We start from the raw sequence: 13,738 nt of genomic DNA on the forward strand, positions 1-13,738 counted from the left end.
CACCCCCTAATTTTTCAAACTGTTAGTGCTGATGGGTTCTTGTCCTAAATGTGAAAATAATTGGATCTACTTCTTTCAGGTTCATGGAACTCATGATGAGGATGGGAATAAATGGAGGAAATGTGGGTGCAACTGGTGGTATTACAACAGGAATTGGATCAGCCACCAATCGACCTGAACAGCATTACTCCCCACCACCCCCACCTCCTCCCCAAGCTCCACCACCTCCAGCACCACCCCCACCCCAGGCACCACAGCAGCAGCAACAGCAGCAGCCACAACAACACCTTGGACACCCTAACCTCGGAGGCCCCATGAGTGCACTGCCAAATCACATCGCGCTGCAGCAACAACAGAGGCATCAGCAGCAAATGCAGCCGTTGAACCACCACCAGCAGTTACAGCAGCAGCAGCAACAACAACAAATACAACACCAGATGCAACAGCAGTTGCTACAGCAGCAGCAGCGTATGATTCAGCAACAGCAAATACAGCACCAAATTCAGCACCAACAATTACTGCAACAGCAGCATCAAGTGCGGTCTGCTGCTGTGGCCACTTCACACTCCGGGACATCCCCAATTGACTTCTTCCTGGCTTCCGATCTTGGACTTGGTAAGATCTTTTGGGATAGCATTTTTGTTTCATCCATTCTGCTTTTCGTGAATTGAGAGCAACCATTCAGTCATCTGTGATAAGTGTACACTGGTTCACATTAGTGGGTTTCAAGCATGTGCATAAAGTTCAGCTGTGCTTTAATTTTCCGGTCTATTCCCGTATTTATCATTGTATTCATTTTCAGTTTAATGCAGCATTTTAACAGGCATGCCCAGTAGTATGTTTACCCGGTGATTTTGCATTGTGATATATATATTTGGTTTTTCCATCAACAAATATGCAAAACTGGTCATTTTTCTTTAGTATTTTGGAATTTTAGCATTGGCGGGTAATTAGGAGAGTTCTCAGAATGGAATGGAAATGATAGACTTACCTCAATGAAATTTGTTTATTTTTCAATAAATTCTCCCTGTACACTAATGCACTTGGTCCAGCAATGTTCCAAAGTCTGGATCCCATCTCAAAAATTAGGTTCTTTTAAGCATGCAAAATACCTATCTACTTCGGCTGTTAGCTCTTTGTCTGAAGAGAATGTCTGTTGACCAGGAAAAATTTTGAGCTTCGGGAAGAGATGGAAATCTGTTGGAGCCAAAACAGGAGCATGAGGCGGGTGTCGTTACAATTCATATCTTAGTTTTTATACTGCTCTCTTTCTACTCACATTTTTACCATGGTAACGACATTATTGTGTGGGTTTACATTGTCTTGATGAAAGATGGCTTTCTTCTTTGTTAAATCTGGCCTTTTTTCATGTATGTTTTGCTGTAGTTGGTCCAGGAGGTTAGCGTAGTATTGTACAGTAATTGTTTGACCAGTGGGAAGATCAGCAGAATCTCTTTTGCATCCCTGAAAACTGCAGCTATCACCTCTCTGGCCCACCATATTGCCTTTGTTTTCTTTTGTGGTGGTGAATCAATATATTTCCACTGCTTTGACTGCTGTTTTGTCTCTTGGGCATAGTAGGGAACCCAAGTTTCATCTGTGGTAACAGATTGGCTAGGAAAATCTTGTTGGTTGCTCTTAAAATGGGCCAAACATTGTTCAGAAATTTCCATTCCGATGCACTTGTAATCCTGTGTGATGAGTCACGGCACCCATCTAGCAGATAATTTTCTCATATCCTATGCCTCGGTTAAAATGTGATATGCTTGTTCAGATGACATCCCTACAGCTGCAGCAATTTCTTACACTTTCAGTCTGTGATTCTCCATGATCATTTTATACACTTTAGCATTGATATCTGGGGTAGTGGCACACATTGGCCGACCACTACACAGATCATCATCTAAGCTGTCCTGGCCAAACATAAACTTGTTTGTCCACTAGGCAACAGGTGAATATGGTTAATATTAAGGTTAGGTGGAAGAAGGGACTATTAGTCTCAACCTTGCCCAATTAAGTCGATAAATAAATAAATAAATATGAAGGAGTAGAATCCCCCAGTGTTCTGAAAGTTATCTTGAATTTACTTTGCTTACATAACCTTCTTTACAAAGTGTTTGACCACTGCTCGAATCTCAATTTTTTCTATCTTCACTAATCACTTCACAGGAATATGAATGAATGACTTAGCAAGAATAATTGTATGTTTTGGCGATAATAGAGTATTTTTTGCGTGCTATGACTAGTAGAAATTTAATATTTTATTACTAAATAATTGCAATGCTTTAGAGAAATATTTTGAAATGAACAATATGTGTGCAAATCATGGGAACTCTTCAAACTCTTGGTTTAAAATTTCATTCTAAAGGTTCATCATTTTATTGAGAAGCTATTTAAATTTTTGATCATTTATTCGTAATATCATCATCATCCTCATAATAGGTCATTTGCTGTGGTTGGCAGGTCCATGAAGGCCTCCTCTCAACCATGTTTTCATTTCCTGTGTCCTATCTTTATTTCCTCATACTCATCACCCTCTACCATGTCATTGGTCATTTTGACCTTCCTCTGCCCTCTCTTGCCTGGCCCTTCCATCTAGCCCCACCTTCAAGAGTGAGTCCCTTCTTAGCACATTTTCAAACCAATTTATTGTCCTTTTTCTGATTGTTTTCAGCAATCTCCTCCTTTCTCGCGCTCTTATCAGTATTTCTTCATTCCTCGCCTTGACTGTCCATTTTATGCTCAGCATTCTTCTCCTTACCCACATCTCGAATGCCTCTAGCTTTTCCTGGTCCCATTTTAATACAGTCCATGTTTCACAGTCGTATAACATAGCACTCCATACATAATGCTAAACTAGTCTCTTTTTCAATCCAATATCCATTCTGCTACATAACATTTCCTGCTGAATGCTTCTTTGGCCATCACTATCCTTATTTTAATTTCCTTTTCACTCCTCTAGCTTTTTGCTACCTCCATACACAGATATTTGTACCTCTCCACTTGTTCAAGCCTTTCTCCTTTAATTTCAATATTTATTTCATCTCCACCAATATTTATTACTTTGGGCTTGCTCCTGTTGGTCATCAAGCCATATTCCTCCTTCATGCCATTAAGATGCTACAACATTCTATTGAACTGTTTTTCTTCTTCGCATAAAAGGATTATGCCTTCAGCAAAACTAATGCACACAATCCTTCTTCCTCCAACTGACACTCTTGCATCTTCTCTCAAGTACACCCTGACCATGTCCTCTACGTAATGATTAAAGAGAGTGGGGGAGAGACAGCACTACTGCCTCACTCCTCACCCAATATTGTACAAACCTGTCCTCTTTTCACTAGTTCTAATTCATACCTTCTGGTTGAAGTACAAGCTTCCAATCAGCTCTCTGGCTCTCCAGTGCACCCCTTTTTCTTTTAGGATTATCATAAGTTTTTCCCATCGCACACAGTCAAAAGCCTTCATCAAATCAGCAAAACACACAAACCCTCCCCCTTCTCCAGACATCACTCTCCAATGGTACACACTATTCTTATTGCATCTCTTGTGCCTTATTCTTCTTCTGAAGCCTAACTGTTCCTACCCTGTATTCTCTTCAATTTGATTTTGTTCAGTCCTCTATTCAGCACTCTTAACAATACCATCTGGCACAAATACGCTAATATAGTTCAAGTTGAATCAAAAAGCCGCATGATCTAAGAAAATATGGTGAAGGTCAATATGGTATTTATTTGTTATTTTGCATATATATATTCCAGCTGTCACTGGTAGCGGAGGACAAATAAATGCTTTCCCTGGAGCTCCTGATGATCTTCGGATGCGTCCTCCATCTCCTGCGGCTGCTGGGGTACGCAATTTGCATGAACAGGGAGGAAATCTACCAGCTCACATGCACGCCCAACAATTTCTTCATCCCTCTCAGGTAAATCAATGTTGTGTATTTTTATTATTATCAGATTGGTGGCATACTTGGTTAATTTGGGAATTTTCCATGTGGTGGTAGAACTTATTTATTTTTATGTCAATGCAACAATTTCAGAGAGTAAAAATCATTCACCTTGACTGGGATTCGAACCCAGATCCCTCGATATTCGGTCGAGTGCTTTAGTAGCCACTTAAGCTACCCCTTTAAAAGCCCCAAAATTTCAGAGTTTAAGAGGACGCCTCAGTAGCTTAAGTGGCTAAAGCACTCGACCAGATATTGAGGGATCTGGGTTCGAATCCCAGTCTAGGCGAATGATTTTTACACTCTGAAATTGTTGCATTGAAATGCACATTAGCGGATGACTCCGTTAAAAGTTACTGTTGCGGCATCTCCCGCAGTTTCTTTGGAATTTATTTGTTTTTAAATGATAGAATACTCTGTAAACCTAATGTTTAGTTCCATTTTCATTGAATACTTCAGCAATATTTCTCTTTCTTCCAATATCATTTCTCATAGCAATTATTGGATCCAAATATTTCTTTGGTAATAGGTGAAATTCTGCTGATGAGACATTTTTTGCTCATTTTTTTAATCCCAAAAGAGTGAATTGTTTTATTTAAAAAATATATTTTCTAAGGTTCTTTATGTTTCCATGGTGCTCCTGGCACAAGGGTTAATATGATAAATGAAAATAAAACGACTTATGATGGGCAAAGTAAATGCTTAAGTTAAGTAATATTGAATGAACAAACATTAGAGACAATTAATGAATTAACTTCTCTGGGAAGCAGAATCATGGAAGAGTGGAGTAGTGTAAATTAAATAGGAAGACTGGCAAAGATAGCATTTAACAATTAGAAACATATCTTTACTACAAGCAGCATCAGCTTATGTGTAAGAGATCATTGCATTCATGTGGGGTTACCCTATATGTAAAGTTAGAAAGATAGCATAACAAATGAAGAAGTTTGTCAGAGGATTGAGGAAAAGAATTCCATGGAGTAAGGCGTTAACTGTAACAATTATACTGAATCCAAACGTAGAGTAGGAAATAGAGCTGACTAGAAGATTGCTGCAGATCAATGTGAGGATTGAGCACCTAAGACGGGGAAATAAATTAAATCATCCTTAGTAACACTGAGAATATTGTAGTAAAAATTCTCCTTGGGATTCAAAGAAACAGGGAAACGCCATGACAGTACATTTATGGAGTCATCTGTTGATGTGCTCTCTAAGGTTATAAATTCCACCGTTACACAATCATTTGTATAGACCAGCCTTCTGGAGGGGGGGGACACATTACGCTTACTACACACTCCCACACCTTACTAAGGAAACATTTCATTGTTTCCTTAGTAAGGTGTGAGAGGTTGGAGACATTCTGGAAGAATCAAATGAAAGATTATTGCGTACAATTTTTGCTATGGTATCATTGTACATTGGAACCTCTGTTCATGAGCACTTCGGACAGTCAGTAATTTGCATAACAAGCAGAAATATTGGTCCCAAAAATGACTCTAATAAGGAGGAGAGGGGAATTCCCAGATTCATTGAAAACCTGCTACCGCAGTTTGTGTTTAGCACTTGTTCCACAAGCGTCTTAGCATCGCTATAATCACATTTTTCCAACTTGTGTAAAAAAATATAATTAGTTATTATTATTATTATTATTACTTTTTATTTGCCCAGAGATCACAATACAAAAATACCAGGTGGGTGAAGTATGTACATGATATAAGGCACGTCAATGAGGAGCAAAGACACAGGCTCAGTTAAGATACATAAAAGAATAGATGCTCATAGTTACATAAGTGTTTGGTACAAACCCATGAACATCGGCTGTAACATGCACATACAATATCAAATTCAGAAAAATCATTGATCACAAACATGAATCAGACCATTACCATTGCTAGAAACTAAAAGTATGAACTTACTGGTCGGGAATATTGTTGAGATATTCATCAACCGAGTAAAACATATTGCGTTGTAGATATCTTTTTAGTTTATGCCTGAATACGGCAGTTCCCTGTGTATCCTTGATACTTTTGGGTAGTTTGTTAAATAATCTGATGCCCATTTCATTGGGTCCTAATTTCAATGCTTTAGTTCTTATATTCCCATAATGGAAGTCATTCCTGCCTCTGGTGTAATGATGATGATAGGCAGAGTTAAGAGAATAGTTGCCGATGTTATTTTTTATATATAGAATTAAAAACATAATGTAGATGCATGGGAGTGGTAGCAAATTTAATTCATGGAAAATAGGCCTTGATGGAGCATTGTAAGGTTTCCTGGCGATGATTCTAATAGCTTTCTTTTGCATTTTAAAGATGGTTTGAGAAATAGCAGCTGATCCCCATAATATTATACTGTAGGTTATATTTGAGTAAATTTCCCCATAGTACAAATTGAGTAGTACAGTTTTACTTGTAGTTTCATACAGGTGTCTTAATAAGTAGCAAGTTGAACTGAGCTTGTGTTGGAGGGCTTTTACATGAGTATCCCAAGAAATATTTGCACATAGAGAAATACCTAGAAATTTGCATTCTGTCACACGCTCAATTGATAGGTCATTGATTTTTACCAGCAGATCATCTGATATGTTCTTATTGTGTGTAAAGTTTACTATTTTACTTTTATTTACATTTAAGTCTAGAAGGTTGTCTGTACACCACTTGTTTATAGCAAGTGTGACAGACTTAGCTTTTTCCACAAGGCTGGGATATGTTTGTGTTGATATTATTATATTAGTGTCGTCAGCGTACAACACTGGTATTATTCCATCATTATTTGGTAAGCAGTTAGGTAGGTCATTGATGTATATCAGAAAGAGGAGTGGCCCAAGGGTTGAGCCTTGTGGAACACCTTTGTTAACTTGGTATGCTTCGGATGAATATTTTGACCCATCAACTGATAACACTACTTTTTGAGTGCGATTATGAATAAAGGACTTCAACCAGTTTAAAGGACTTCCTCTAATTCCTATTCTATTGAGTTTAATTAGTAGTCTATTGTGGTTTACATTATCAAAAGCCTTTGACAAGTCAAAAAACATTCCAAGAGTTTTGCGTTTAGCATCTAATGAATTAAGTATGCTGTCGATTGCCTGACATATGGCAGTTGTGGTACACCTTTCCGATCTAAATCCATGCTGAGAATTAGAAAGTAGGAAGTTTTTTTCGAGATAAGATGCTATTTGCATATACATGGCTTTTTCGAATATTTTAGCAAATGTATTTTGGACGGCTATTGGTCTGTAGTTATTCAAATCATTTACACAGCCATGGTTTTTATAAATGGGCACTACTTTTGATTCTTTTAATTGGGATGGGAAAATCCCTTGTATCAAAGATTCATTAATTAAAAATAAAAGGGGTGCTTTTATGGCTTCAAAACAATGATGAACAACTTTACCAGGAATTTCATCTGGGCCAGTACTGGATTTGTTTCTGAGTGAGGAGACAATAGTTTTTAGATTGGTTTCAGAACAGGGCTTGGCAAACATTGACGATGGTGCATTTGCTAAAAGCACATTGGCTGGAGAAGTAGTTAGGCAAGGAGCTGATACGTAGTATTTGTTAAATTTATTAGCTAGAGATGAATAGCTAATGGCGGTGTTATTTTCAGGGTTACAAAGTTTTGGGAGAGTGAGTTGTGGATTTTTCTTACCTCTACAGTCATTAATTATTTCCCATGCAGTTTTGGACTTGTTATTGGAATTAAGTAACTTATTATCATTATAGGTTCTTTTCGTGGTAGAAATCAGTTTACGGTAATACTTTTGAAATTCCTTATAGAGTAACCTTTGTTCATGATTGTTTGAACTTTTACTGGAGATAGCAAGTTTTTTAAGGATAGTTGAGTAATAACGGATCTCATCAGTTAGCCATGGCTTACATTTAGTTCTATGAAATATTTTATGATGTGTTACTGGGAAACACATTTCAAAATTGTGTTTGAAAATTGAATAAAAGTAATTGAAACCTTCGTCTACTGACTTAAGGTCATAGACATTGTCCCAGTTTTGGGACTGAAGAAGGAGCAGAAAATGCTGCATATTTCCATGAGTGAGAGACCGCCTTGGGTAAGTTTTATCATTTGGACTATCCATTGGTTGGTTAGTATCGATACTTATTTTCACCATGCAATGGTCTGTTATACCTAGGTCGCAAACAGTTGTGACTACTTTTTCATGGTTAAAGTTGGTCACAGCGTAATCAATTAGGGTGGCAGATGTGGGAGTGACTCTGGTAGGATTATTGTTAAAACATTCCATGCCATAAGTTTTGAACAGATTCAACAATTCTGATCTGTGAGGGGAGTCAACTAAGAGATTACAGTTGAGATCGCCGTTCAGCACGAGTATCCTGTTGCTTGCATATAAGGAGCAAATGAGTTGGTCCAGTTTTTTAATGAATGAATGAAAATCACCAGTTGGTGATCTATAGATGGAGATGAGCACAAGCAATCCCACTGGAGTTTCATGGAAACACACTGCACATTCAAAGGTTTTTTCTTCCTTCACAGGCACGTGAACTGAGTTAATAGTCCCCTTTATTCTGCTATGCACGAAAATGGCCACACCTCCATTTTTATACGTGGCCCGGCAGAATGACGACACTAGGGAGTAATTTGAGAGTGAAATAACCTTAAGTTCTTTGTATTTTAACCAATGCTCTGTAATACACAAAAAGTCTGGTTCACACTCGTTCATAGCCACTTCAAGCAGGTTTACTTTGTTCCTAAGGCACTGAATATTTACTTGCGCGATTGTTAATGGCTGTCTAACTTTGACTAACCCTTTGCGGAGGTCAGGCGGGCCTTCAGAAAAAAAAACCTACTGACACAAACATGTTTCGGCCAAAAGTCGGGACTTTCCACGACATCTTTTAAGTCTTCACCGACCGATACACGAAAAGAGGTATAGGTGCCTCTAGATACCTTTAACTGCTTCGATTGACGTGTCTTCTTTGAATCGCCAAGCGTGTATGTGGACCATTTTCGGCAGCCCGACTAAATCACTGTCCAAGTTTGACGTCCCCACAATTGGCTTTGGCCGAGGTTTCCGTTTATATGAGACCATGGTGTAGCCCTCGTCGTCTTCTTTCCTCATGTTGCATGCAGTGGTATGCGGTTCCACAGGTGGTGGCTGTACATTTCCTTTGCGAGCAACGGAAGAGTACGGCAGCGTCACCTTAGGAGCACGCTCTTTATTATTAGTATTATTATCAGTAGCTCCGACTTGAGAATAATTAAACCGTTCCATGTTACTTTTCTTCTCTTTCACAGTTTTCACGGGAAGTTGCGATCGCTCACTTTCCAATGAGTTGGTGATCGATATCTTGACGTCACCCGGTATTTCCCTCGGTTTCTCATGCGTTTTCAGTGGACTCGTTTTTAGAATGGCGATTTCCTTTGACTGGTCATTTATTAATTTCAAACAGTCCTTGAGCTTGACCTGTAGATCTGTCACAATATGTAGGACTTCGTCTTGTTTACACTCAATTTTTTTAATTGCGTCACATGGACCAAACAAACACTTTTCACATTAGTGAGGTTTTTGTGCAAACTATAATAATATTTTGTGCATATTTTTAAAAATTAACCCAAAGAAAATTTCATAAGAAGAAAGCCATAAGAGAAACGGAATAACAGTAGAAATGAAAAGTAAAATCATAGAAAATTAGGAACAAGGTGTGAGTGTGGCTCATCTAGTGTGCACATCAACAATTGGTCGACGTCAATGATTAGCCTTTTCTTCAAGAACATGGGAAAGACTAAGGAGATAGATGCTTCAAATAGAGTTATTTATTTATTTATTCAGTATAAGTCCGAAAACAGCACATTCTGGCCTTTACATCGAACTATTAACAACGATAACAATGATCACATTTACAAACACCCAAGCCCTAGGTGGAGGAAAACTCACCCAGGCGGGAATCGAACCCGCGACCCTTGGAATGGCAGACGAGGACGTTACCCCGCCGCCACCAGGGTCGGCAACAGTTACAAGAGTATCTATGCAATGGTTATGTATTCTCAACGATGTTGAAAGGTTGCTTCTCATTTGCATAAACAAATAGCAATTGCAATGCGACACCATTAACAAGATTATAATTTGTGTGAAGGGTAAAGTGATTTTTGCCGACCTCATTAATAAGATGTCAGGATCATCAATGGCCAAAGAAATATTTAAGGGAAGCTATGTGAGGTTTGGGAAGTAACGAAATTTTGAAGCGTCGGAAGGAAATCAGTTGGTGAATTTCCACACTTCTTATCTCTTGCATGAAGTGTCCATTAATTCACTTAAACCATTTATATAATGTGTATTTTTGGTTTCATTGTAGTTGTGGCATCTTGAAACTTATCCCACTTTATTATAAAATGCTTGGTTTACATTGCTTGTATTATATTCATTAAATCATGTCATTTCTTTTTTGATAGATGAACCATCTATCCAGAATAGCTGTTCCATTACCTGCCACTCCACCAGAGAAGCGTCATAGCTGGTATGGTGGTGCTCCAGAAGTTGGTCATGGAGCGATGGCCACACTAGCTCCTTCAGACCCAGAATTAAACCTCTCCGGTCCTCCAACGTCGGTTTCTGCATTCGATCTCTCTTTGCGCCTCCCACCGAATCTGGGTCTAGGCGAGTCGTCATCCCGAGTCAATCTAGATAACCCTCCACACATCCCCTCTGTCAGTGATATCCCCATGATGCCTCAGTCCACCATGCCTGGCTCATCGGTGGATGGTAGGCCACATTCCCCCCCTCGCTCACCTCCTATACTCTCACGCCAGCCCGGATCATCGGTTCCTTTGTACAGAAGAAGAGCGGGTGGAGAAAGATCGCCATCTCCCCCTGCCCCTCCGCAGAATCAGAGGGCATCTGGATTCCTTCCTTCACCCTCTCCCTCCTCAACTTCTACATCTTCACCTATACCATCAAACACACATACAAACTCTAATGCTGACAATTTTGGGAATGCTGCAGGGGAAAAAACTGGTAGTGGTAGCAGCAGTGCTTTTGCAGGTTATGCTAGAGCTGCAGTTTCATCAGGATTGCAAAGAAATGAAGGGAGGGAGCGGGGAAGTTCAGGCGTGCCACCAGCAATGCAGCCCAGGCCCCAGGTGATGGTGCCATTTTCACGTTCGGCTGCGCATACAGTAAGTGGTAATCTTAAAGTCTTCTAATTGGAGTTCTTCAATGTTCCTTGCACTTTTTTCCACAGGGGCTCTCTGATTTTAGCATTTTATCCAAAATTATTAATTTTTCATCATTGACAGTCATGCCGGTGTTTAAAATAATTCAATGAGAGTGTAAATTTTAAGATGTATTCATTAATATTTAATATGCTAAATATCATAAAGTTGGCTTCACTTTAATGTACTGTAAGATGTACTAATTGAAGGAGATTCCAAAAAGTGGTTGATAAAGATTTTAACATTTATGGGATGCAATCCTAGCAAATGGAACAGCTTGAGAGTAGGAGTAGCACCTTAAGCCGTGTCCAGTCTGTTTAGGCATTGGGGAGCATGCTTTTAGGTGCCTAAATGTTAGGCGCCTGATGTAAAGGCAGCTTGAGTTTGAACATCCTATGTAGTAGTACCTCCATCTATGTAGCTAATAATACACAATAAACAGATGGTCTGAATGTAAATATGTTGATATTTGAGATAGCTTGTGCAAACGTTTTTGTGTATTTGCAAAACTGCATATTGGTTTTTGCAAAGTTCTAATGTCACATTACAATTCAATCAGCAGTCTTTTATTAAAGTTTTCCATTTCTTTCTTTTGATTTAGTAACTTCAGCTATTTTTAGTAATATTTTCATATTCATTTTCCCTTATCGGACTATATTTATCTTTATAAATTATCCATTTACTATACTTCGCTTTAATTATTAGGTCAGATAGTATTACATTTCAATAATTTTGAATTTTATATCTTATTATATGGTATTTTACTCCAGGGTAATTTTTTGGCATTAATCCTTGTCACCCTCCTTTTGACTAAAACCTTGATGTGGTGGAAGGGCTTGTGTGTTCCAATGGCCCCTAGAGCTGTGCTGGTGGGGGCAATAACAATTGCCCCAGGTAGGGTCACCCAGGTCAGATAGTTCGAAGGTTAGGAGCCAGATGAAAGGTAGTCCACACAGCATCTGTTCCTCAGTGAGGTGGCTGCAAAGGCATCTGACCCCAGTTGGGTGGCCATTGAATGATGGTGTCACGTTAAATACACTATTGAGGAAGGCAATGTTAAACCATCTCAATTTTTATTCCGAAGATTCTTATGATGTTCAGTATAGAGAAAATCAGTCCTGGCAACTACGGGACTCGGCCCTATTGGCCAAGTGTCATGCCCGGCTGCGGGAGAGGCAAGGCTTCTGCGGTCATCATCTCAAGAAACCCTTGCAAAGGAAAACCGACAGCAGCAGGACAATATAAAGAAGAAGAACGAATTAGTTGGAATAGGAACTTGGAATGTTAAGACAATGTTGAGAACAGGAAAATTAAAGAATATTTAGAGAAAGATAGAAATAGGAAATATAGATACTAATGGTCAAAGCAAGGTGAGATCGAAGGATAGCTGGGACTACTGGAGTGATTGTTATAGTAGAGTAATATACAGCATAGGGGACGAGAGCGAACGAGGGTCTGCCATAGTATTAAATGAAGAGATAGGAAGAAGGGTATTCAACATAGAACAGGTAATGGGTAGAATATTACTATTAGAGATAAAAGCAGAACCAACCAACTTAGTCATTGTTCAGATATACATGCCACCAAGCTATCATAAGGAGGAAGTACTACGGTACCTCAGGTACCTGAGGATGACGCCGTAGCGTCGAAACTAGTCGTACCAGAAATAAAGTGGTGGATTGGAACAAAGTTTTTCTTTTTCATTTATTAGGGGATTGGAATGCAACAGTCGGTGAAGGAAGAGATGGTGATGAGGTGGGGGACTACTGTTTAGGTACGAGGAATGACCGCGGGGAGAAATTAATTGAATTCTGCAGGAGACAGGGGTTGGTCATCACCAACACTTAGTATATAAACCACAAAAGGCATAGGTATATATGGAAAATGCCAGGTGACTCAGAAAGGTATCAGTTAGACTATATTATGGGTGGGCTCAGATTTAGGAACTGTGTGATCAATTCGCACAGCTTCCTGTGAGTGGGTGCGGACTTGGGCCACAATTTAGTGCTCATGAAGTATAGCGGCTGATTCAAAAAGAGAAGGCAGGGGCAGTGGATTAGGAAATGGAATTTAGAAGCTTAACTGGAATGACAAGGAAGGAGTATCATCTGACTGTAGAGAAAATCATAAAAGAGGGAAAAGAGCGGAGAACTATCAAGGAAAAATGGAAATATGTAAATCAAGGGATATCGAAAGCCGAAAAATGAACTCTAGGAACTGAAAATAGCAAAAGGACAAGGAAATTATGGATCAGGGATAAGATGATTAGAAAAATAGATAAGAGAAGGAAAAGAATGTAAACACACAGTTTGGCAGAAGGAAGTACAAAGAGTTAAATAACAAATAAAGCAGAAGCATGGTGGAAGACTCAGTGCGAGGATATGGAAAGTTTGTGGAGAGTCTGGATGGGCAATGTTAGGAAGAGGTGTACAGCAGGGTTGTCCATTATCACCTTTGCTGTTCAATGTATATGTGGAGGAAATGATTAAAGAGGCATGGGAAGAACCGGAGATAGGAATGAAAGTCGGCAGGGAATTCGTAAAATCGGTTAGCTTTGCTGATGGCCAAGCTTGAGTTTGTAAGTCAGCCAAAGGGTTGCGAGCA

General features: G+C 39.2%; 1 protein-coding gene across 2 annotated transcripts in view; it reads left to right on the forward strand.

Moving 5' to 3' along the window:
* The window catches only part of Helz (Helicase with zinc finger), a 73,112-nt gene that overhangs the window by 55,692 nt on the left and 3,682 nt on the right, over positions 1 to 13,738 (forward strand). For both annotated transcript variants that reach the window (XM_071591277.1, XM_071591278.1), the window contains exons 24-26: positions 80 to 615; positions 3,762 to 3,925; positions 10,376 to 11,098. In XM_071591277.1, coding sequence (XP_071447378.1) covers positions 80 to 615; positions 3,762 to 3,925; positions 10,376 to 11,098 — 1,423 coding nt within the window. The remainder of the gene's footprint in view (positions 1 to 79; positions 616 to 3,761; positions 3,926 to 10,375; positions 11,099 to 13,738) is intronic.

This window comes from Hetaerina americana, unplaced genomic scaffold (assembly GCF_022747635.1).
Source record: "Hetaerina americana unplaced genomic scaffold, ioHetAmer1.1.p SCAF_1, whole genome shotgun sequence".
Taxonomy (NCBI): domain Eukaryota; kingdom Metazoa; phylum Arthropoda; class Insecta; order Odonata; family Calopterygidae; genus Hetaerina; species Hetaerina americana.